General features: G+C 56.5%; 1 protein-coding gene across 2 annotated transcripts; it reads right to left on the bottom strand.

Moving 5' to 3' along the window:
- Window positions 1-7,381: 7,381 nt before the first annotated feature.
- Window positions 7,382-15,263, bottom strand: TLE5 (TLE family member 5, transcriptional modulator). 2 transcript variants are annotated; one of them, XM_059870142.1, is made up of 7 exons: window positions 15,107-15,263; window positions 14,684-14,781; window positions 13,220-13,283; window positions 11,015-11,059; window positions 9,733-9,795; window positions 8,173-8,247; window positions 7,382-7,633 (listed from the first exon to the last, which is right to left on the bottom strand). In XM_059870142.1, the coding sequence occupies exons 1-7, from the start codon at window positions 15,131-15,133 to the stop codon at window positions 7,415-7,417; spliced, it is 591 nt and encodes a 196-aa protein (XP_059726125.1). In that variant the 5' UTR covers window positions 15,134-15,263; the 3' UTR covers window positions 7,382-7,414. The 2 variants fall into 2 exon arrangements, with proteins under 2 accessions (XP_059726125.1, XP_059726124.1); XM_059870141.1 differs by having other exon boundaries at window positions 7,383-7,636.
- Window positions 15,264-20,576: the final 5,313 nt, after the last annotated feature.

The following is a 20,576-nucleotide window of genomic DNA, read 5'->3' as shown; positions in this document are numbered from 1 at the left end:
CGGCCCCGGCGGGGCTGGGGCGGGGCTGGGGCGGCCCCGGGGGGGGGGAGCGGCCGCCCGGCCCCGCGCGCCCCGGCCGCCCGCGCCCGCTTAAGGAGGCGCGTTCCCCCGGGGCTCGGGACACCGGAGCTCCCGCGCCCGCCGCGGTCCCGGGGAGCGCGGCGGTGCCGGAGACCGAGGGGAACCCGGGGAAGGCGCCGGCCCCAGAGCTGCCGCTGCTGTCCTGAACAGAGCCGCTCGGGAGGCGCCCGCCTGTACGGCCGCCCCGGACCGGGGCTCACCGGGCGCTTCCCCCGGCCCCGCCACGCGCGCGGCCCTGAGCGCGGTCCGGAGCTTCCCCCGTCCCCGGGGCAGCCCGGTCCCCAGGGAGCGACGCCGGGCGCTGCCACCACCCCCAACGCTGCGGGCGGACACGGCACCGGCGGCCGACGAGGCAGCGCCCGGGGGCGGACATCACAAACGAGGGCAGCCGGTCAGTGCCCGCCGGGCCGGGGACCCCAGGGACAGCGGGCTCCGGTGCACAGTGGGGCTGGGGTCCCTCGGGACCAGCCCTCAGTGCGCCCGGGGCAGCCCCACCGGGAGGGGCGGGCACGGCAGGACTGCCCCATCCCGTCCCCTCCGCCCGCTCCACCTTAACCGGCCCCGCAGCCCGCAGCGGCGGCGCTCGCACCGGCCATTGGCTGTTGCGGCGGGAGCGCCAGCCAATCGCCCTGCGCTGTTCCCACATGGGCTCGTGACGCCAGAGACGGGGACGACTAATGAGAAGTGAGCGGGCGGCCAGAGCCCCCAAGGAGGCGCCGCGGGGCATGCTGGGAGTTGTAGTCAGCCCTTGGCTACGCCCTCACGGCGGCGGCGCCCCGGGCCGGTCCGTGCAGTCCCTGCCGCCGCCGCGGGCCCGGGGAGCGGCCCGGCCTGGCTCTGCCGAGGGGCCCGGCCCAGCACCGAGAGCAGGCGGGGCTCCCGCCGCGGGCGGCACGGGCAGGCAGACTGCGCGGCCCACGAGGCCTTGCGGCTGCCGCCAGCTGCCACTCAAAGTAACGTGGGGCGGCTGAGGCGGCTGAGGCGGGCGGACACGGAGCCGCCGGGCTCGGGCTCCGTGGGGCTGGAACACACCGAGGGGCCCTTCTCCGTCCCCCGAGACCCCTCCAGCCGCGGCTGCCGTGAAGTCACCGCGCTCGGGGTCGGTAAAAGCGAGTGAGGAGCAACCTTTAAATATTGCAGGACCCAGCTGTACCTGGGCGCTGCGCAGGCAGGCACAAGGTTAAATATTTAATGCCTCACATTTCATCCTGATATTTTATTCATTGTGTTATTTACGTGCTGCATGCTGGCAGCGGCCGGGGCAGGGACGAGGTGCTGGGCACTGGAGGCTCTCCCTCTTCTTGCCCCCATGGCATCCATCCATCCATCCCTCCATCCATCCATCCCTCCATCCATCCCTCCATCCCTCCATCCCTCCATCCCTCCATCCCTCCATCCATCCATCCATCCATCCATCCATCCATCCATCCATCCATCCATCCATCCATCCATCCATCCATCCCCTGGTGTCCCTTCTGTGCAGGCACATAGAAGTTTTCTGTGTTTACATCATATATCTGCATATTTTAATCCAAATGTAAAGTTTTAAAGGGTTTTTCTCTCTCTCTCTCTCTCTCTGTTGCCTTATTGGGAGTGTTGAGGTTTTTTTAAAGAAAGTGTATTTTCAAAGGCTGGAAACATTTCAGATCGTGTTTCAAGGGAAGGATAGACTGGAGAGAGATGTTTTGCAGCATTTTTCAAAACTCCTTTCTGAAAATTGCCAGTTTTCCTTCGGCAATCTCTGTGCTCCTGCCTCAGGAGAGTGACACAGGTAAACCTGGTGGAGTGATGGGTGTCACACGTGTCTTGATCAGCCTCCAGCAGTGATTGACATGAGCCCTGAAGCAGCACAGCCTGTAACCCAGAGATTAATTTGTGTTTGGATGGGAGAAAACAGCGGCAGTTAACCCTTGGCATGCCCAGCAGCAAGAGGAGATGGTCCTGCTGCTCTCCCAGGCATGGGGACCGTGCTGGGCAGTGGCCACAGCCCAGAGCTGGCTGTCACCACTGCAGGATGCTCAGCCACCCCCTGCAGCAGCCACAGCTCGTGCCTGGTGGTGGCAGGGCCTGCAAGACCCCCAAGGGATGAAGATGTTTGAAATCCATGCTGGGATCAAGAAGGAAATGCTCTGAACAGCAGCAGAGAAATCAAACTGGCACAGGCTTGGGGACACCCAGGAACTCCATCTGAAGCTGGATCCCAGGCTGCTGCTGCTGGAATGTCCCCAGGGATTTTGCCTTTCAGCTCCCCCCTGAATGCCAGCCTGGCACAGGGGGGCACAGGGCAGCTGTGGATGCTCAAGGGCAGAGCCCAGCTCGTTTTGCAGAGACACCAAGGGTGGCTGTGGCTCACCAAACCATCCTATTTTCAGCTTGCCTGCTTGAATGAGGAGGCATGAACTCAGCAGAGAGTGGCTCCTGGCACCCTCAGACAATGTGAATCTCCCAGGGCAGCTGGCACAGGCAGGGACCTCATCCTGGCTGGAGCCAGTCCTGGAATGAGCATGAGATGGGAAGGGGAACTGAGGAAAGGGTCTGGCAGCAAACCAGCGAGATCTAAGCCAAAGCTGCACTGGAAACCAAGGTTCCCCAGTTCCCTGAGCTCCTCTTCCAGGACCAAACTGCAGCTCCTCGTCCCCAAACCCCCAGAGTCCACTCTCCAAAGCCACATGTCCCTGACCCCTTGGGGACAGGTGTCCCCTCCAGGTGTCCCTGGTTCCAGGGGCTGCAGAGGAGGAGTGAGAGCCCTCAGAGCAGCCCAGCTCTGCTCTCTGCCTTCGATCCCTGTGCTGGCTCCTGTTTGCACTTACCAGCTCTGAGTGGTTTTTAATTATTGATGCCTCCTTTAGCTTTTATCTGGTGCTGCTGCAGCCAGGAAGAGCTCGGCATTCCTGCATTAGCAGGAGCTGGGAAGGAAGCCCTGCTCCTCCAGCATTCCCCTGCCATTGTTTCAGGCAGAGCTGAAAATGAGGAGGGTGGGAGCCACAGGGGAATGTGCCAGAACCTCCCACTGGGGGTTTTGTCCTGCAGGAAGGACCCTAAGAGGTGACAGGCAGTGAAAAACTGCCAGCTGCTCTGCATGCAGGAGGAAGGAGGCTGGGTTTGACCCTCCAGTGCCAGGCAGGTGGAAGGGAGGATGTCCCTGACATATTTTATGAAAAATCCTTTTGCTAGGATCTTTTCTCTTGAGAAGCTGGGAAGTTTCAGCTTTGGAATGTGATTTAGAGAATTGTTTACCCAGCATGTGAATTGTTTTTACTTGATGACCAATGACAGCCACCTGTGTCAAGGCTGTGAGCAGTCACAAGATTTTATTATCATTCTTTTCTTTTTAAGTCTTCTAATGAAATCCTTTCTTCTATTCTTTAGTATAGTTTTAGTATATAATTTTCTTTTAATATAATATATATCAGAAAATAATAAGTCAGCCTTCTGAAACATGGAGTCAAGATTCTCATCTCTTCCCTCATGCTGGGACCCCTGCAAACACCCCCACAGGAGGAGATGGGTGCCTGCAGAGTTTTGTCAAACCCCTGGCAGCTGTGAGCAGGAATCCATGCCAAGCCTGGGTTAGTGCTGAGCTGCTTGGTGCTCAGGACAGGGGCACTGCCAGGTGGGGTCCTGCCCCTGCTTGGTGCTCAGGACAGGGGGCACTGCCAGGTGGGGTCCTGCCCCTGCTTGGTGCTCAGGACAGGGGGCACTGCCAGGTGGGGTCCTGCCCCTGCTTGGTGCTCAGGACAGGGGCACTGCCAGGTGGGGTCCTGCCCCTGCTTGGTGCTCAGGACAGGGGCACTGCCAGGTGGGGTCCTGCCCCTGCCCTCTGTGCTCACACAGCCTCTGTGAGCAGCAGGGGCTCTCCTGCATCTCTCTCTGCCCACCCTTTAGGAGTCAGGGCTCTGCTGAGTTTTCCCAAGGATCCTGGGGCAGCACAGCTGGTTCTCAGACCATCAATCCTGCCCCATCCCTGTCCCACTCTGGCACCAGGAGCTCTGGAACACGAGGAGAAAGGGCTCCTCTGCCAGGAGCCAGTCTCAAATCACCCCTGAGCAGCTTTGGGGGCCCCTTGCCAGCTGTGTCCTTGCAAGTGCTGAGCTGTTCTGCAGGCCCTGAGAGGGGCTCCTGCCTTCTGAGAGGTTACAAGGCCTGTTTGGAAGGAGAGAAGCTGTTTCCTCAAGTCTGCAGCTACTGGGAGAGTCATGAGTGAGGTATTTTTAACCCTTTGCTGTTGGTGTGGGTTAGTTTTGCAGTTTGTTGTGCAGTTAAGATTTGAGCCCAAATCTGGGAACGCTCCCTATGGAATGGCTCCTTTTGGAGAGTGGCAGGCTGGAAGCACGGGGAACACCCCTGCCCCTCAGTAGGATGGGATATCAGGGTGCCCCCCAAACTGCAGGGAATGCTTTGGGAATGGAACATCATGGGAAGCAGGAGTGGAGCACAAGGCTCAGCTCAGCACCTGCTGGGAGGTGCAGGGGATTTGGAGAGCCCAGAAGTTTTCTCTTTGTACCTGAGCAGAGGGTCAGTCCCCCAGAGGGAGCAGGGAGATCCCCACAGCCTGGGGATCCCCAGTGCAGAGCAGCTCCCAGCCCCAGTGCCCCGTGGTTTGTCCAACCCCCTTGCCCAGTGAGCCCAGGCTGCTGATCAGCTCCAACAAGAGCAACCTCTGCTCCTGAAAGCAGCCCTGAGCAATTTCTCCTAAATCCTCCTCCCTTGCATATCCACCAGGAGTAACATCCCCTCAGCCTGGGCTCAGTCTGAGCTGGTGATCTGGATTGGAAGCCCTGGGGAAGCTCCCTGTGGGTTCTGGGGCACGGCCAGGGCAGGGATGGATTTAGGGCTGCCCCTTGCAGCAGCCCAGGCTGGAGCAGTGCTGCCCTTTCACACCAGGGACCTGCTGTGCTGGATTGTGTTCTTTTCTGACTCAGATGGGGTGACTGAGAGGTGCCTTAAAAACTTTTGTTTTATTTTCAGTCTCGTTTGAAGGGTGAGACAATACAGGTGTTACAATTCACACCATCACAAGCAGAAGCTATTTCCTAATTACAATACACTGTAAGCATGTTTTGGCTTTCTGTTTGTTGACTTCTGTCAGGTTTTACAAATATTCTACAGATCTATTTCCCATACTGCTGGGTGTCAGCAGAGACCCCAGAGCAGCTGTAGGACCCCGGGGTGGGATGGGCAGGGTTCCAGCAGCTCTGGACTGGGAGCCCCCAGGCAGTGCCAGGGCTTGGATGGGTCTGCCCAGTGCTGCAGCCCCCAGGGCACTGTGCTCAGGGCAGCCCCCTGTGCTCTCCCCACTCAGGATCTGCCCCAGGGAGCAGCAGGTGCTCATTTTGGGAGGGGGACAGGGCAGAGACCCCCCTGGAGGGCCTGAGCAACCAGCCAGAGCTCAGTGGCCACCACCACAGCCATGCTCTTGTTCAGTCCCTGGCTCCTGCCAGCCTGCTCTGGGCACCCTGCCCAGATGGGGCTGAGCAGGCAGGGAACAGCAGCACTGCCAAGCCCTGGTGCTGCCCACAGGCTCTGTAACCCACCAGCCCCTCCACACCTCAGTGCTGGGAGCACCAGGACTCCCCCAGCACGGCTTCCTCCCCAGAGGAAGGAAATTTTCCCACTCCAACTGGCCTAAAAGATAGCGAGGGGAAGATGTTATCAGGGTGGAGCAGGCTCTGAAGCCAGAGGACAGCTCTAATTATCGAGAGCCAATTCCATTACAGCAATCTCAGCCCCAGGGCACCTCGGGCCAGATTTTCCAGAGGGGCCTGAGAGTCACAGAAGAAGCTTATCCTCTGTGCCCAGAGGAAAAATGAATTATGCACACCAGAGCAGACCTGTGGCAGCCCCCAGGGACCTCCACATGTGTTACCAAAGCAGCACAGAGCTGATAGACCTCGGGGGCACTTCGCTCCTTGCTTTTCTTCTGGAGAATCCCCTCTCCCTTTTCACCACCCACCACTTTTCACCTTGAGCTCGTTTGTTCTGGCTTTGCCAGGGCATCCTCCTGGCCCTGGTTCCAGCAGATTGCAGCTGTGGCACAGCCCTGACCTCTGCAGGGGTGTCCCAGAGCCACAAAGGCCACAGGGACAGCTCCATGCCACCAGCCCCTACAAGAGAAGCCAGAGGCAGAGGTGTGAGTGTTAACCTCGTCCTGGCTCCCAGAGAAACCTCCAGGGAGGGAGAGCAGGAAAGGAATCCAACAGGAAAGGAATAATCTAGGATAGGCTAGCACCTGGAGGAAGGAGAGCTGCACCTCCAGACACTTCCCACACCAAGAAAACTCAGTTCTCCCCAGCTCAGTCCCCCATTTGAAGGACAGGAGACACAGGGAAGTTTTTTAGTCATACCAAAGGCAACAAGAAAGCAGCAGCAAGTCACGGTTTTAACCAACCTTCTTATTTCTTTATTTGAAAGGCACAGCTTGTACGTCCTTGATACAGCATTTTCAGTTCCTCTTATTATAGGTCAAGTGATTAAACACAAAAAGCAAAACAAGATCTTTCTAAAGAACTATATACAAACACCAGATTATTATTTATTATTTTTTTTCCATTTTTGTTTTTTAAGAAGACACGCTAGCGCACGGAGATAAGAACAGAGAAAGCTGCTGTATCCTCTACACAGGGCAGGGGCACAGGGAGGGGGAGGCTGGGGAAGGCTCTTGGTCTGCCTGCCCCCTCTGCCCAGCCACCTGGGCCCCCTCCAGCCCAGGGTGAAGCCCCTGGCAGCCAGAGCTGGTTGAGAACAGGTACATGCAAAACAGCAAGGCTGTTATTAGGCCTGGTATTAGTGCAGGAGGGGCGTGGGGGACACGGGGCCAGGGCGATGCGACGAGACCAAGAGCACCTGGGGAAGGGAGGAGATTGTTCTGGGCCAGGGATCCTAGCAGGGAGTTGTGCAGAACCGTTAGGATCAAGGGGCAATCTTTAAATACCGAGGGGGGAGCAGCAGGTGGAGGGAGGGGCCACATGGCACCGAGGAGCTGGGACAGCCAGGGGGCAAAGTGGCCCCAGAGCAGGCAGAGTCTGCTCTGTGAGTGGGAGGAGGGACAGGGAAGGCAGGCTGGGCACAGGGAGAGCACGATTGGCCACACGGGTAATGCTATGGCGCTTGCATTGCGGTGCAGCAGCCGGGGACGGCGCTGGGGACACCCCCAGGCCCTGCCACCCGCCCGTGGGGACAGGCCTGGCAAACTGCCACCCAGCACAGGTCACCACGGCCCTGCTGCACAGCAATTAGAGAGAGATACTGCATTTTGCACTAACCCGCCCCCTCCCTCCCTCCCTCCTCCCTTCCCCCCCCAGCCAGCCCCCTTCCCCCGGCCCCCCCAGTCGCTCTAATCCGATTTCTCGCCGTCATCATCTTGGTGGGCATCCCCATCGTGGCCGTTCTTGTCCTCCTTGGAGAGGTGAGCCTGCGAGCCCAGGGCCGAGAGCGACAGGAGCCCGGTGCCGGCGCTGACGGCGGGGAGAGAGGGGGGCTGCAGCCCCACGGGGAGCGGAGTCAGGGGCAGAGCGAGGGCTTGGAGCTGGGACAGCTGGTGAGCTTGAAGCTGCTGCTGTAGGGAATGATGGACAGACACACAGACACAACGGGGGTATTGTCATTTTGAGTGCACTTGGTCAGAGTGTGCCATCAACCGAGGTTAAAGCAGGGGTTTAAACAAGCTTGAACCTCTTTTCCCACCCAACCCCGAGGTTCTCGAGTCTTGCTGCTGTGACAACCTCAAGAGAAGACTCAACATTGTGTCCCCAGCAGGACACACAGCCCTACCCCACAGGACATCTGGCCTCAGGCTCTGGCATGTCCCAAGGCTGCAGTTAAAGCCCTCACTCACAACTTTGACCAAGAGCAGATGGTGTTTTCATGCTGAGTGCCTGCTCTGGTTCCTGCTCAAAACCAAAGCTCCTCTCCTGGTACCCTGCTGGGGCAGAGCAGGGATCCCTGCAAACACCACAGCAAGCCTGGGTGCAACCAGCCCAGCCTTGCAGCCACAGCACCAGAGCAGGGGTCCCCTGATGTCCCCAGGTCAAGCACCCACGTCCCAGAGGCCAGGATTCCCTCCCCTCCCAGCCCAACCCAAACATCACGTACACGGATGATGGAGTTCAGTTCTGGCGCCGTGACCTGCTTAGCTCGTTCGATGGCTCCCAAGACTTGCTGCTGATGCTGCCATGGAGAAAACAAAGGGATCTGGGGTCACTTGGAGTGCCACAGGGAAGCAGAAAAGGGACCCAGCCCAATCAGGCTGGTTACACCTGCACACACTTCATCCCAGACAATGCTCCCACCCAGGCCTAGGGCAGCAAGGAGCAGGGAAGGAAGCACTTTTGTCTCATCCCCTTCCTCATCACAGGGTCAAACAGGTCCCTTCTTACCCCCACCCTTGTCCTGCTCTCCACACACCCAGAGACCCTTGGCCAGAAGGCTCCAAGGTGGGCAGTGTCTCATCCTGCCACCCTTCACCTACACAGACCCTCTAACAAACAAGCCCTAAAAATCTTGGGAAGCTCCTTGGGACACATCCTGGATGCCAATTGCAGCAGCAGCTGAGCGTTCCAAACACAGGAAGAAAAAATGGATGGATCATATACTTATTAAAAAATGAAGGAGAACTGTACTTGCTCCTTGCACAGCATGAAGTCTTTGAAACACCAGGACTGTCCACTGCACTTCAGCAAGGGGATTTTTCTTTTCATTTTGGCAGCAGGACAGGGCTAAGGATTGCATTAAGATGCTAAAGATTTAGCTGAAGCTTAGTTATTAGGCAACCCTGATCTGATCAGCAAGCGACTTTGTCTGTCCTAAGAACAGGTGGGTGGGAAAAACAGAACCTATGCCCCAAGCCCAGCACTGACCCCAAGCAAGAAGCCTCCAACCCCCAAAGGGCCAGGAGAGCTGCTCAGGGCTCAGCCTCCATGGGGAGACAGAAAATACAGCTCTAGAAGTGCTTAATCCTCCCCTCGCCTCAGACAGCAGCTCCCAAGCACCCCCTCCCCCAATTAATTTCTCAGGGGAGTGGGAGGAGCCCATCAGCTGCATTAATTAATGAGGCAGAGGAACCAGATCTCAAAGAGGATGAGAGGAGGTATCCTCCATATGGAGGTATTTTTTTAAGTGTCCTTCTCCCCCAATTACCACCCAAAGCTGCCACTGCTGATGTGGCTGATGGCTCAGGAGAGAGCAGGAGCAGCTTTGTCCCCAGCTGCCACAAAAGGGTTGGAAGGGTACTGGAGCTCTGGATACTGAGAATTTTAGACTTTCTGTGCTGACAGACTCTGACTCCCAAGGGAGCACTGCATTTAACCTGAGGCTGTTGAGAAACCTCCCAAAACTGACTGATAACACTGGGATTACGAGAGTGTAGTTTGATTAGAAGTGTGCAATATCAAAGGGTAGAAAACTTAAGAGTTTAGAATTTTAGAATATAGTAATATATATAGAGCAAGACAGAAGTTTTAGGGTGGACCAAGAGGGGCACATTACTCCACCCACCACACAGTGCTCCAGGAGCCCACACTGCCCTAAGGACTGGGCTGAGGGCAAGCAAGGGTTTGCCAGCCCAGGGCTGGGCAGCAGGGCTGTGACACCTCGCTGGCTGCAGAGGGACAGCAGCCTCCATGCCAACACACCCCCCCAAGCTGGGGGACTCACCTCTTGTGAAAGGTAGGGCAGAACCTGTGCACAAATCCCATTTAGCCTCTTGACAATTTCAGCCTAAAAGGTGGGAGAAATAGAGAGGATAAGTCAGGCAGCTCAGGACTGAGCAGCCACAGCATCAGCTGCCCCACCTTCCCTCCTCCTCCTGGGCAGGCCTGAGTGCCCAAATGGCTGTGACAAAACCCACCCTCCTGGCAGCCTCCTGGTGCCATGGGGATCCCCTTGCCCCCCCCGAGGCTCCTCCCTGCAGGGTTAAATGAAGGGATGCTGCTGACTGCAAAGAGCAAAGTTTCATTATTCCTCTTCCTCTCCAGGTCCCCAACATTTATTTAATAAACTGGGAACAACCAGAGAGCAAAGTTCCTGCAGACCCAGGTGGGGATGTGCTGAATTACATCTGCCATGTGGACACAGACAGACTCATGGCTGTTCAGCCCTCTCAGGCTCCCCCTCCCCAGCTGTGCTGCTGAACTGGGGCTACTGGGGGAGACCAGAGGGGCTGGGCAGCCTCCTCACTACCCTCACAGCAGCAGTGGCACCTTCTGGGGTGTTAAATGCTTTTCTCCTGGCAAATAGTGAAGCTTCCAGTTCTTTGCAAATCACTTTCTGAAGGACGCAAAACACAGAACCAAAGGGTACAGGTACACACCAAAACCTGCTGAGGAACCCCAATAGCACCACAGAGAAGCAGGCCAGGCTGGGAGGCATCCACCAGAGGATTTGTGGCTCAGATTCTTTGACAAGATCCAGGTTTTCCCAGGGAAGCCAGCCTCATGGGCTTAGCAACAAGGGCAATGGGATCAGAAGCACCAAGTGCTTTTGTGAGGAACAGAACTGTGCTAAGAGGCTTAAACTGAGCCACGACTTTGTGACTGGAGCTGAAGCCAGATAGAGACAGGCTCAGAGGAGGCTCATGTTGTTAACACCACAGGTAATTAGCCACTGGGGATAATTAACAACTTAACCACCAGTGAGGGTAATGAGCAAACTTATCCAGGCTGCCACAGAGTCTCCAAGCTGTAGCTCCAGACCCTTCCTGGTGCTCAGATACCTGTTCAGGCCCTGGGGAGAACCACAGGGTGCTCAGAGCCCAGGATGGGAGCCCACGGGCCAGCACTGTGATCCTGAGTGGGGGGGGGGGGCTGCATTCCAAAGGCAGCTCTGACATTTTACAGGCTGCTGGCATTTCTGGCTACTGAAGTGACAGAGGGAAACTCAGAGCAGACAGCCCACCTTCCCCAGGAATTACAGCACTTGGAGATGCTTTTCCCCCTACCTGTTTGTGCATTTCAATATTCAGCCCGTAGGACATCTCATAGTACTGTGGAGCAGGAGAGAAGAGAACAAAACAAATTTTAAGTCAAGTCTCTGCCAGGTGAGTGCTGAGAACCACCACTGCATTCCTGGCAGGGTTTTCTACAAAGGCTGGGCAAGGCAGGGGAGCAGAAGCAAGCCCCAGGAAACAAAGGCAGCAGGAGGCAAACACAGAGACCCCCTCCAGGTGCTCCCTGCCCACCCTGCTCCAGACTGGAGTCTTGCCCCACAGGACTCTCCTCACAGACACTTTTCCACAGTCTGCACCGAGGTGAGAGTGAGTGATGCTGTGTCAAACCTGGAAAAAGGCTCAGGGCTCCAGACTTCCCTCAGCACAGCCAGGAGAGAGGCAGCCTGGCTCTGTGAGCTCTGCCTGGCCAGTATCCTAAAGCCCACAAGACTCCTTCAGCAGCAAATGGGAGAGATCACAACTGGACTTCATCTAGCAAGTAACACATCCAGCTGCACACAGCTCCAGCTGTTTAGGAAGGAGTTATGTGGAAACCTCCCCCCTCCACACACAAAAACAATCCACCCAGAAAACCCCTGCACAGCAGCAACAGGCAGCCACAGACAATCTATTGGCAGAAGCAGCTAATTCCTGACCCCTGGAAGAAGCTGTTATAAAGCTGATGTTTTGAGAGTTTAGAAACCTCCTCCTGCAGGCTGCAATCCTGATTCTTCCAAAGGGAAAAGAACAATCCACATCTGTGCTCATTTAACTGAAGATCACTGGCACCCTGGTACGGACGCCACAAGGCGACGAAGCGCCCGGCTCGGTATCAGGATGATCTCAGCCTGCTGCGGGCTCTCGAGGCTTCTTTGCATTCTGAAGACTGAGCAGGAAGCAAGAGCCCGTCCCCCAAGCTGCCAATTGTGAGTTATTCAAAAATCAGAGCAGCTGTAGCAGCTTTGCACATTGACAGGAGCCCTCCTGTTGGCTCCCCGCGCTGGGGAGCGGCGGCAGCGAGGCAGGAGCTGCTGTGCCTGCAGAGCCTCCAGCGCTGCGCCACGAGGAGCAGCCCTTCCCTCTGCTGCTGACAGCAACCTGAATCAATTCTGGTGACTGCCAGCATTAGGGAAAAAAAAAAATAAAAAAAATGCATCTTGGCCACTGCTGGAGATGAGGGTTTCCGTGCAGACTGCACAGGAAGCAATTGTTTACCGCTGAGAACGGGGCAGGCTTCCCCATGAACACACCAGCAAAGCTGTGACCTCTTCTCCTTGTCCCCAGCCCCAAGCACACCTTGCTCCCCACAGCCTCAGAGTCTGGCCACAAGGGCAGTAGGGAAAGATGAAGGGGCCAGCTAGCTCCCTTATTTCTGATTTTTTAAGTCTTAACTCTGCTCTGAAGAGCTGCTCTATTAATTTCTACATCTTATCTCTTCTTTCCAGGGCAGGTGCAGCAGCTGGCAAGCAGGAACCAGCTCATCTTCGTGGGCAGTATTGCAGCCTCCCATTAACTCCATGATAGGAAAGGAAGAGACCACAGCCCTGCCTGGCTGTGCTACAAGGGCTCCAGAGGCATTGCCTGGCAGGCAAACCCTCACCCTGCTCACCAGAACATGGCTGTCTTCTTGGAAAGCCACAGCCAAGCCTGCTGCCCACACGTGGCACCATTTCTCATGCCTTTACCAAGCACTGCCCTGGGGCTTGCACACCCTGTGTGGGACACACGTGCCAGCACTCAGCAGCACAGCTCAGCAAGGCTGTGGGGTCACCACGAGGTGCACAGGATTTAGCCCTGGCACAGAAGCTGATTTCTGCTTCTACCTCACACCTGGCTTGTGGGGTTTCCCAGTTTCATGACTCCCCAGAGCACTGCTTTGTCTCTCACTGGCCATGACCTTCTCAGAGTCCCCAGACACCTGCACAAACCAGCACCTTGCACCACCTCCTCAGGTGTGTAAGAGCTGCCACTTCCTTCGGGCCAAGCACCCCTCAAGCAATCCCCAACCAGGCCCCGTTTTCTCCATCAAAAAAAATCCCTCCCACCATGCATTTCAACAATCCCCTGCATGCAGCCAACACAAAACAGCCCCATTTTCAGAGAAGAGCCAATTCCAGCCCTGCTGAGAGCCCTGGAGCTCTGGCAGAGCCCAGGCACAGGCACCTGCTGGTGTTGCCACCCACACACTCTGCTCTGGGCTGCTGGGCTGCTCCTTACCATGACGTAGTGACGCTGCATCTCCGATTTCTCGCTGGCTAGTTTGTCACATTCCAACTTCAAGCTGAAAAGCCAGAAAACAGTAAGAAAAAACCACAAACAGGAGGTGAGAGAGTTGATCGCCACAGAGCAGCTGCTTCCTGCACGGCCTCATCCCGGCCAGGCTGGATTCTTGGACATCACTATCTGGATTTCAAGGGGTGGCCAGAGCAGAGCCCAGACAGGCTGTGCTGGCACAGTGGTGACCACACAGAGCCCTCCCCAGCACACATTCAGGAAAAGGACACGAGGCTATCCACCAGCAGAGCACTGACCTCCCTCCAGGCAAATCCACTCCACAGGAAGCAGAATGCTGGGGAGAAGCAGAGTTGGCTGCCCAGGGAGGGGTTTGCCTTTCCTCAACAGATCGCTGGCAGCTGGGGACAGATTCTGGCACAGAACCTGTCTGCAGCACTCAAGACATGTTCCAATACAACATCAAAACCAAAGCCAGACCCACTTCTGGATGGGGGCGGGGGGGGGGGAGGCCCAAGTGCAGCACATCCCTCCAGAAGCAAGGATTTTTTCCTCTCTCCTAGATTCTTCACACCCTTCAGAGAAAGTGCCGCTGCTCCCAGTGTTTTATGAGACTCCAACTCACCAGCCGAGCAACTGCAGCCAGCATGTGCTGTGGTTTTATGTTTCAAACAAGAAACAGCTTCACCTACACAAAACCTGCTCCTTCTTGAGCAGATTAAGTCCAAGGGGGTGGAGCAGCATGGGGGGAAAGCTTTCCTTTCAGCAGGAACCCCTACTCCCCTGCTGGCACTGCCAAGGCACAGAGACACCAGGAAATGGCCACTTCCCAGCAGTTCTTCTGCCTGCTCCTGCCAAAATGACACCACCACCACAAACTTGGAGGCAGAGCCCGGGCTGGGGGACATTGCAGCCCCACGGCACCAATGCACACACCAAAACCAGCCATGGCAGGGGGCATCACCCAGACAATTTAAACCAAAGGGCTTCATGTTTATGTCAGACACACACACAGGCAAAGCAACAGATTGTCTCAAGCCAGCTTTTGGGTCAGCAGCACTATTTCCACACCCATTCACAGAAAAGTGGATGCTTTTGGATTTAAGTGCTCCCTGCAGCATTTGCAGTCCAGGAATGGCAGCCAGCGAGAAAAACTGAGGAAAACTCCCAGCAAGAGGCAGGAGGCCTGGCAAGTGTCTGTGCAGTCCTGGCTGAGCAGCACTTGGAGGAAAGACCTTGGCTGGAGAAGGGAATGGGCGTTCTCCTCGCTGGGCTCCCATGTGGACACCACCAACGCCGTGCCCGAGCTGCTCCTCCAGCCAAAGGTGTCCCAAGCTACGCCACCGGATCCCCTTCCCCAAATTCTCATCCGGTCCCTGGAGCGAAGCAACGAGCGGAAGAACCGGAGCGATTCCCGTGCGCCGGGACGGGCCCGGGGGCAGCACGTACCTGTGGTACTGGGCCTGCAGCAGCTGGAACTCGTCCTTGATGCGGTCGCACGAGTCGGAGGTCGTGAACTTCAGCTGCTGAGGCAGGTGAGAGGAGCCCTTGAACAACAGGAGACAGCGCTGGGGCCGGAGCCGGCGGCCGCCGGGCCCCCCCGCCCCGAGCCCGCCCCGCTCTCGCCGCACCGGGGGCCGAGCCCCCGCCGGGGGGCAGCGCCCGTGCCCGGGACGCGCCCAAGGTCACCCGCGGGGCCCCTTCCCCGGCTGCCGCCGCCCCTCGGCACCGGCGGCGGGAGGCGCTCGATCCGCCGGAGCCCGCGGGGCCGAGGGAGGCCGGGCAGCCCCCGGGCAGCCCCCGCGCCGTCCCGCGGCCCCGCCGGCAACCGGCCCCGCCCCGCGGCCGCTCCGGCCCCGGGCCGCGCCGTACCGAGTGCCGGCTTTGTGGAAACATCATGTCAGGTTGCGGCTCGGTCCCCGCACGGAGCGGCCCGGTGCCGCCTGCCGCCCCCGCCGCGGCTCCCCGCGCCGCCGCCGCCTTTGTCCGCGCCGGGTCCGGCCGCCCCGGCCCCGCGGCCGCCCCGCCCCGGCCGCGCCGCTCGCCCCGCGCCGCTCCCGCCGCCGGCGCCTATTGTCTAATGGCGGCTGCGGCTCCGGCTCCGTCCTGCGGCTGCTCGGCACCACCTGCCGCCGCCGCCGCCTCCCCGGCCCGGGCGGGCCCACGGCCGCGCCCGCCCCCGCCGGTCCCCGCCCCCGCCGCGCGGCGCCGCCGGCCGCGGGCACCGGGCCGGGCCCCGCTCCGTGCCCCGCTCCGTGCCCCGCTCCGGGCCCCGCTCCGGGCCCTCCCTGCGGCGGGGCACGGGGGATGCGGCCCCGCGGTCGGCATGGGCCTTGCCCCGCCGGGCTCTCCTCCCGGTGCCGCGGCCCGCCGGCTGTCGCTGCCCGTGCCCCCGGCCCCTCCGAGCCCCGGGTCCGGCCGGCCTGAGGCGGGTCCGCAGCTCCGGACCGGCCCTTGCCGGGCACTGAGGCTCCTCGCCCTTCGTAGCTCATTTTCTCACCCTTCCCCAAGCAGAGCAGGCATTTTTTTAACCCAGAGTTTCGTTTTGCTTTATTTCAGCGTTGCCCTTGGCTGAGCGTGAGGGAAAGCAAAGGAAAAAGGTAATTCACCTACAAGTGGCCTCCAGAGAAACCTCTGATCTCCAAACAATGCAATATTCTGCTCTGGATGCAAAATTTGGTCCTAAACCTGCTGCCTGAGGAGGAGACCTGCAGTTCATGTGCTATGGGATCGATTGCATCCCCCCAGAGAGCAGTGGGGTGGGGAATTCAGCCACAGACTTGATTTCTGGGAGGATTTTGTTGCCATGGGGCCTCTCGCAAAGCCACACGCACAAATGTGCCCGTGCTGGGGCAGGATCAGGTCCTTGGAAGCCATTCGGGCAGGAACACGGTTGGTACGTGTGAGCACACAGGGAGCTCTCATAAATTTTGGATGTTGTTCCATGTCTATCTTTAAAAATCAGTACATTTTCCGATTAAAAATAAAACCCTACACGTCATGACTCCAGCAATGTGGGCTGGCCTGTTGTGGTATTTATTTTTAAAAAGAACAATATAGCAGCTGAGTTATTGTGACACCTCCTGCATATTGTGCAGTAGCTTTTTCACTTCAACATCTCCATATTAGTGGAAACTGTGACAGCTTCATGCCAAGGATTATTAATAGTGCAGGCAGGCTTTGTGTCCCTGCAGAATAAGGGTTGGAAAACAGGGCAGACAGTCTTCCCCCAGTGGGGTTGGCATCCTGGTCCCCCTTTTTACATGGAGAGAAACTGAGTCACCCCAGCTTAGGCTCTGCTCAAGGGCAGAGAAGTGCAGTTTATAGTCAGGGTGTGCATGCAGCCAGACCAGGTCCCTGTTGTCCCCTTCCCCTGGTCCTGGAGCAGCACAGGAACCCTGCCCTACCCTTGCAACAGCTTGCAGTCACTCCTTTCCAAGTGGGAAATGAAATGCTCCTTTATTGGCATTGCTGTTGGCTACAAAATGTTCCATTTTATCTTTTTTTTTTTTTTTTCCCTCCTCTCTCCTTACATTCTTCCAGGAAACCCTTTAATTTATGGTATAATCTTGGCAAATCCCAATCCAGGGGAACACAAACTCGCTTGTGCCTGGTAAATGACTTTTTAATGGGCTTGTTTCCAGCTGGGCAAAGCACCTGCATCTGAAGAAGAGGGGATTTTAGCCTGGCCCAGGCTGAGTCAGGGGCTGGAGATGGTCTGGGCACAGAGGAGGTGGCCCCAAACACAGCCTGGTGAACAGTGGGGGTTTCCCACAGCCCACCTCAGACCTGGCTTGAGAAATGAAGGTTTTCCCAGCACAGGAAAGGGAGTGCTGTGTAGGAGCTCTCCAAGTGAACCAACATTTGTCTGCTGCAAAGCTGTTTGAAGGCAATGTGGGGAAACCCCCCACTCCCTCAACATCTTGGCCAGGGATAAAGACAAGCTGGACTCTTGCTACAACCAGGGCTGGCTCGGGGTTGGGCGTGCAGGTGGGTTTCCAGAAAGCCACAGGGGACAGAAAGGGCAGAAACATTTTGCATTTCTAATGGAGCAAGAAGCTGTCCCAGTCCTTGGCCCCACTGGAACAATTCATACAGGGATGTCCTAATGAAACCAGAGAAACTTCCTATTAGTTCCTAAAAGGAGCAGTCTAACAAAGCTGCCAAAAATAAATCTGTGTAATGAAGAGCCTTTGTAAATTATTCAGATATTATATCCCACTCCAGCACTGGTTCAAGGAGAGAGGTTGTACAGACATTTTCTGCTCTGAAGCTCTGGACACAAGGTGAAAGCCATGCTGTCATTATTATGAAAATGTAGGCTCTGAGATCCTGCTTTTACCCTGAGAATACTCTCTCTTTCACCTGGAATTAAAGAGGAAGAAATAAAAAAGGCACAGCAGCAATTCAGGCACTGAGACAAGGAAGGTTTTTTTCCCTTTCTCCACATCCTCAGGGTCTCTGTTGAGTGCCATCACCTCCAGCTGACCACACACAGGGGCTCTGCAGGAGTCTGAGCAATGTGGGGCACTGCTCAGCCCAGAGTGGCACTGAGAGAACCCTGCTGGGTGTGGGGTGGCACAGCCAGCAACTCCTTTGCTTCTCACTTGTGCTTTGAATGCTGTGGCCTCCTTCCAGTAGAAACAGGGCTGAGACCCACCAAACTCATTAAACTTCAGCTGCCCTGGATACCCCACCTGCCCAGAAACCCCAATCCCTCCTTGTGCTGCAATCCCCCACTGCAATCCTGTATGGAGACATCTGTGAGGCATTTTATAAGGGCCAGTGCTGGCAGTTTGGAGGCTATTAGCCACAGCCAGCCAATGCCACCCTGCTGGGGCTCACAGAGTTCTGCCCTCCCTGCCTCCCCAGCCCCTCTTTGCCAGCAGCAGGGCGGGTTCCTGAATTTTTAATTTTTTTTTTTTATTTTGTTTTGCCCAGCCCTGCCAGGTCTGTGCCACCTGGGATGGGATGGGCTGGCCAGGACTGGTGGGGGAGGTCGGGCACTGGACCTTGGCCCCCTGCCACATCCAGGCCAGACTGTCCCTTATCATCCCTCCAATCACAGGGATTATTGGCTTTTGATATTAAACTTTCTCTAGATAGCATAGCACAACCAGCCAGACACGAGGCAAGGGCTGGGCAGGCCTGGCAGTGATTTACACACAACCTGCCTCTCAAACCCCTCTTTCACTTAAAGGGCTGTTTTTCTTCTCTCCCTCACCACTTCCCAGTTCTCCTGCTGCTGTTAGGAGCTGTGCAGGTCTTCCTGCTGCAGCAAAAGGCTGGAATGAGCAGTGGAGCTGCAGAGAATGAGCAGTGGGGCTGCACAAGCTCCCAGGGAGCCAGAAGAGGCACAAACATGGTACTGGCAGGGCACAAATGCCACCAGCAGCGCTGTCCCTCACCCCCATCACCACCCAGCCCCAGCTGCTCCATCCCTTGGGACGCCCAGGTGCCCCTGATGGCACAGAGCAGAGTCTCAGTGCCCACATGGGCAGCAGGCAGGGCATTTGTTCTGCACGGTATGCCCACGGTTCCATGCTCATTTCCTGCTGAAACTGTCTTGCTGCTTGCTCTGAGAGGCAGAAATGAACAGCAGCCCAAATTCCTCGCCTACACCAAGAAGAAAAATGAGAAGCTGTCCCTGGATGTGCATAAGGTCCTAGCCAGGAATGGCTTGTAGGCAGAAGGGCCTTTCTCCAAGAGCAGCCTTGGTCCAGGGAGGCTTTTTACAGCTGGTAAAACATTCCTACCCTCTTTGATCCCGTTTTATCAGTGACTTGGAATAATTGGGCTCCATTCCTCATGGTGGCTGCCCCCCACCCCTCCCTTCTGCTGTGGCCTGTGTTTTTGCTGCAGACTGATTAGGGGTAATTATCATCCTTTTTACCAGCCAAAGTGCAAGGAACAGTTCACACTCCTTGCAGGAAGCAGGAAAGGGATTTTGCAGCTGAGCCGTGATTAGGAAGCACATGGCAAGGATGCCTGAACCTGCTTGCTCCCTGGGTGGTGTCCCTGAGGCATTTGGTGGGAGATAAGCAGGAAATTTGGAACTGTGAGACAGTCAGGAGGTGCAGGGGAATCCACTGACCCTTTGGTGGTGAGAAGCTTCCCAGTTTGCAGAAGCAGCAGTGTGAATCCCTGTGCATATGAAACCCAGACTGAGCCTGAAGGGAGTGACCCCCGGGCTGGAATGGGCACAGGAGCAGCTTCTGAGCCGGCCCACCTGTGCTGTGGGCATGGCCAGCTTCAGGACTCTCCCCTCTCTCCTCTGGCTCCCTTGCTGGTCGAAGGGAGGAGCCAGATACCAATTTTAGGGTCAAAAGGATCAGTCACGCTTTCCTCCTGCCCCTGTGCAGGATCAGTGTTTATCTACTGCACTGGAGCTGCACCAAATGCATATTTGCATTTTCTGAGGTTTGCACAGGGAAGACAGATTGCTACACCCTCAAGAGTCTTTCTGTACTCGGCTAGTTCAGCAGTATTCCTCCAGGTAGGGAGAACATTTCTTCCTGACCTCAATTTATGACAAACACTGAAGCATGAGGCTGGATTGATTGCACAAGGAGATTGTGTCTTAGTAACTTGTGTGAATGCTGCAGCAGCTATGCTAATTCATCATTCCTTTATTTATGAAATCTGTGTGCAGGTTGAGTGCAATTAAATGATGTGTTTTGGGATGGTAGGGGATGAAAGGATCACAGAAAATGTAGGTTTGTTATCCTAGTTTACTGTGCACCGAGCCCACCTACAACACCATGACAAACCAGATGTGAAACATAAGGTTTAAAAAAACTAATGCAGCAATTGCTGTCACGGGCTGCATTTGTCAGTGTTGTTTGATCTCAGTGCCTTTCCTCCTCTGTTCAGAGAGCTCCAATCTTGTGGCATCTTCCTGTGACAGGCAATTGAAGAACTTGTAAAATTAATTTTGGGGGAGGATGAAACATTTGACACGTGCTCTGCAGCTGGTCCCTGGTCCCCATCAGCACCCAGAGAGAGTCCAGACACATTCCTCCTTTGAATATCACAGGAGAAGGAGGCTCTGCAAGCACTCTGGGCAACCTGTGCTGTGTCAGCAGCACAGGAAAGCTCTTCCTCATGTTCAAGGTGGAACTTGCTGTGAATCAGCTTCTGCTCATTGTCCTATTGCTCAGCAGCTGAGCAGAAACTGCTCCATCCCCTGGCAGCTCCCTTCAGATATTTATGGGTATTGGTAAAATTGGTAAAATCCCCTCCTGGTCTTTTCCAGGCTGAGCACACTCAGCTCCCTCAGCCTGGCAGGTGTGGCAGCAGTTCTTTGGCCACAGAGAGAGAGTTTGCCAGATATTATTCTGGG

The sequence above is a fragment of the Haemorhous mexicanus genome, chromosome 29 (genome assembly GCF_027477595.1).
Source record: "Haemorhous mexicanus isolate bHaeMex1 chromosome 29, bHaeMex1.pri, whole genome shotgun sequence".
Lineage (NCBI taxonomy): Eukaryota > Metazoa > Chordata > Aves > Passeriformes > Fringillidae > Haemorhous > Haemorhous mexicanus.
This window is presented reverse-complemented; position numbering and strand designations above follow the sequence as displayed.

Bases quoted from the DNA above. Each gene is read 5' to 3' on its own strand.
- TLE5 (XM_059870141.1), bottom strand. From the start codon at position 15,133: ATGATGTTTCCACAAAGCCGGCACTCG. The intron at 14,782-15,106 runs GTACGGCGCGGC...CTGTTGTTCAAG, and splicing joins TTCCACAAAGCCGGCACTCG to GGCTCCTCTCACCTGCCTCA. The intron at 7,637-8,172 runs GTACGTGATGTT...CATTCCCTACAG, and splicing joins AACTGAACTCCATCATCCGT to CAGCAGCTTCAAGCTCACCA.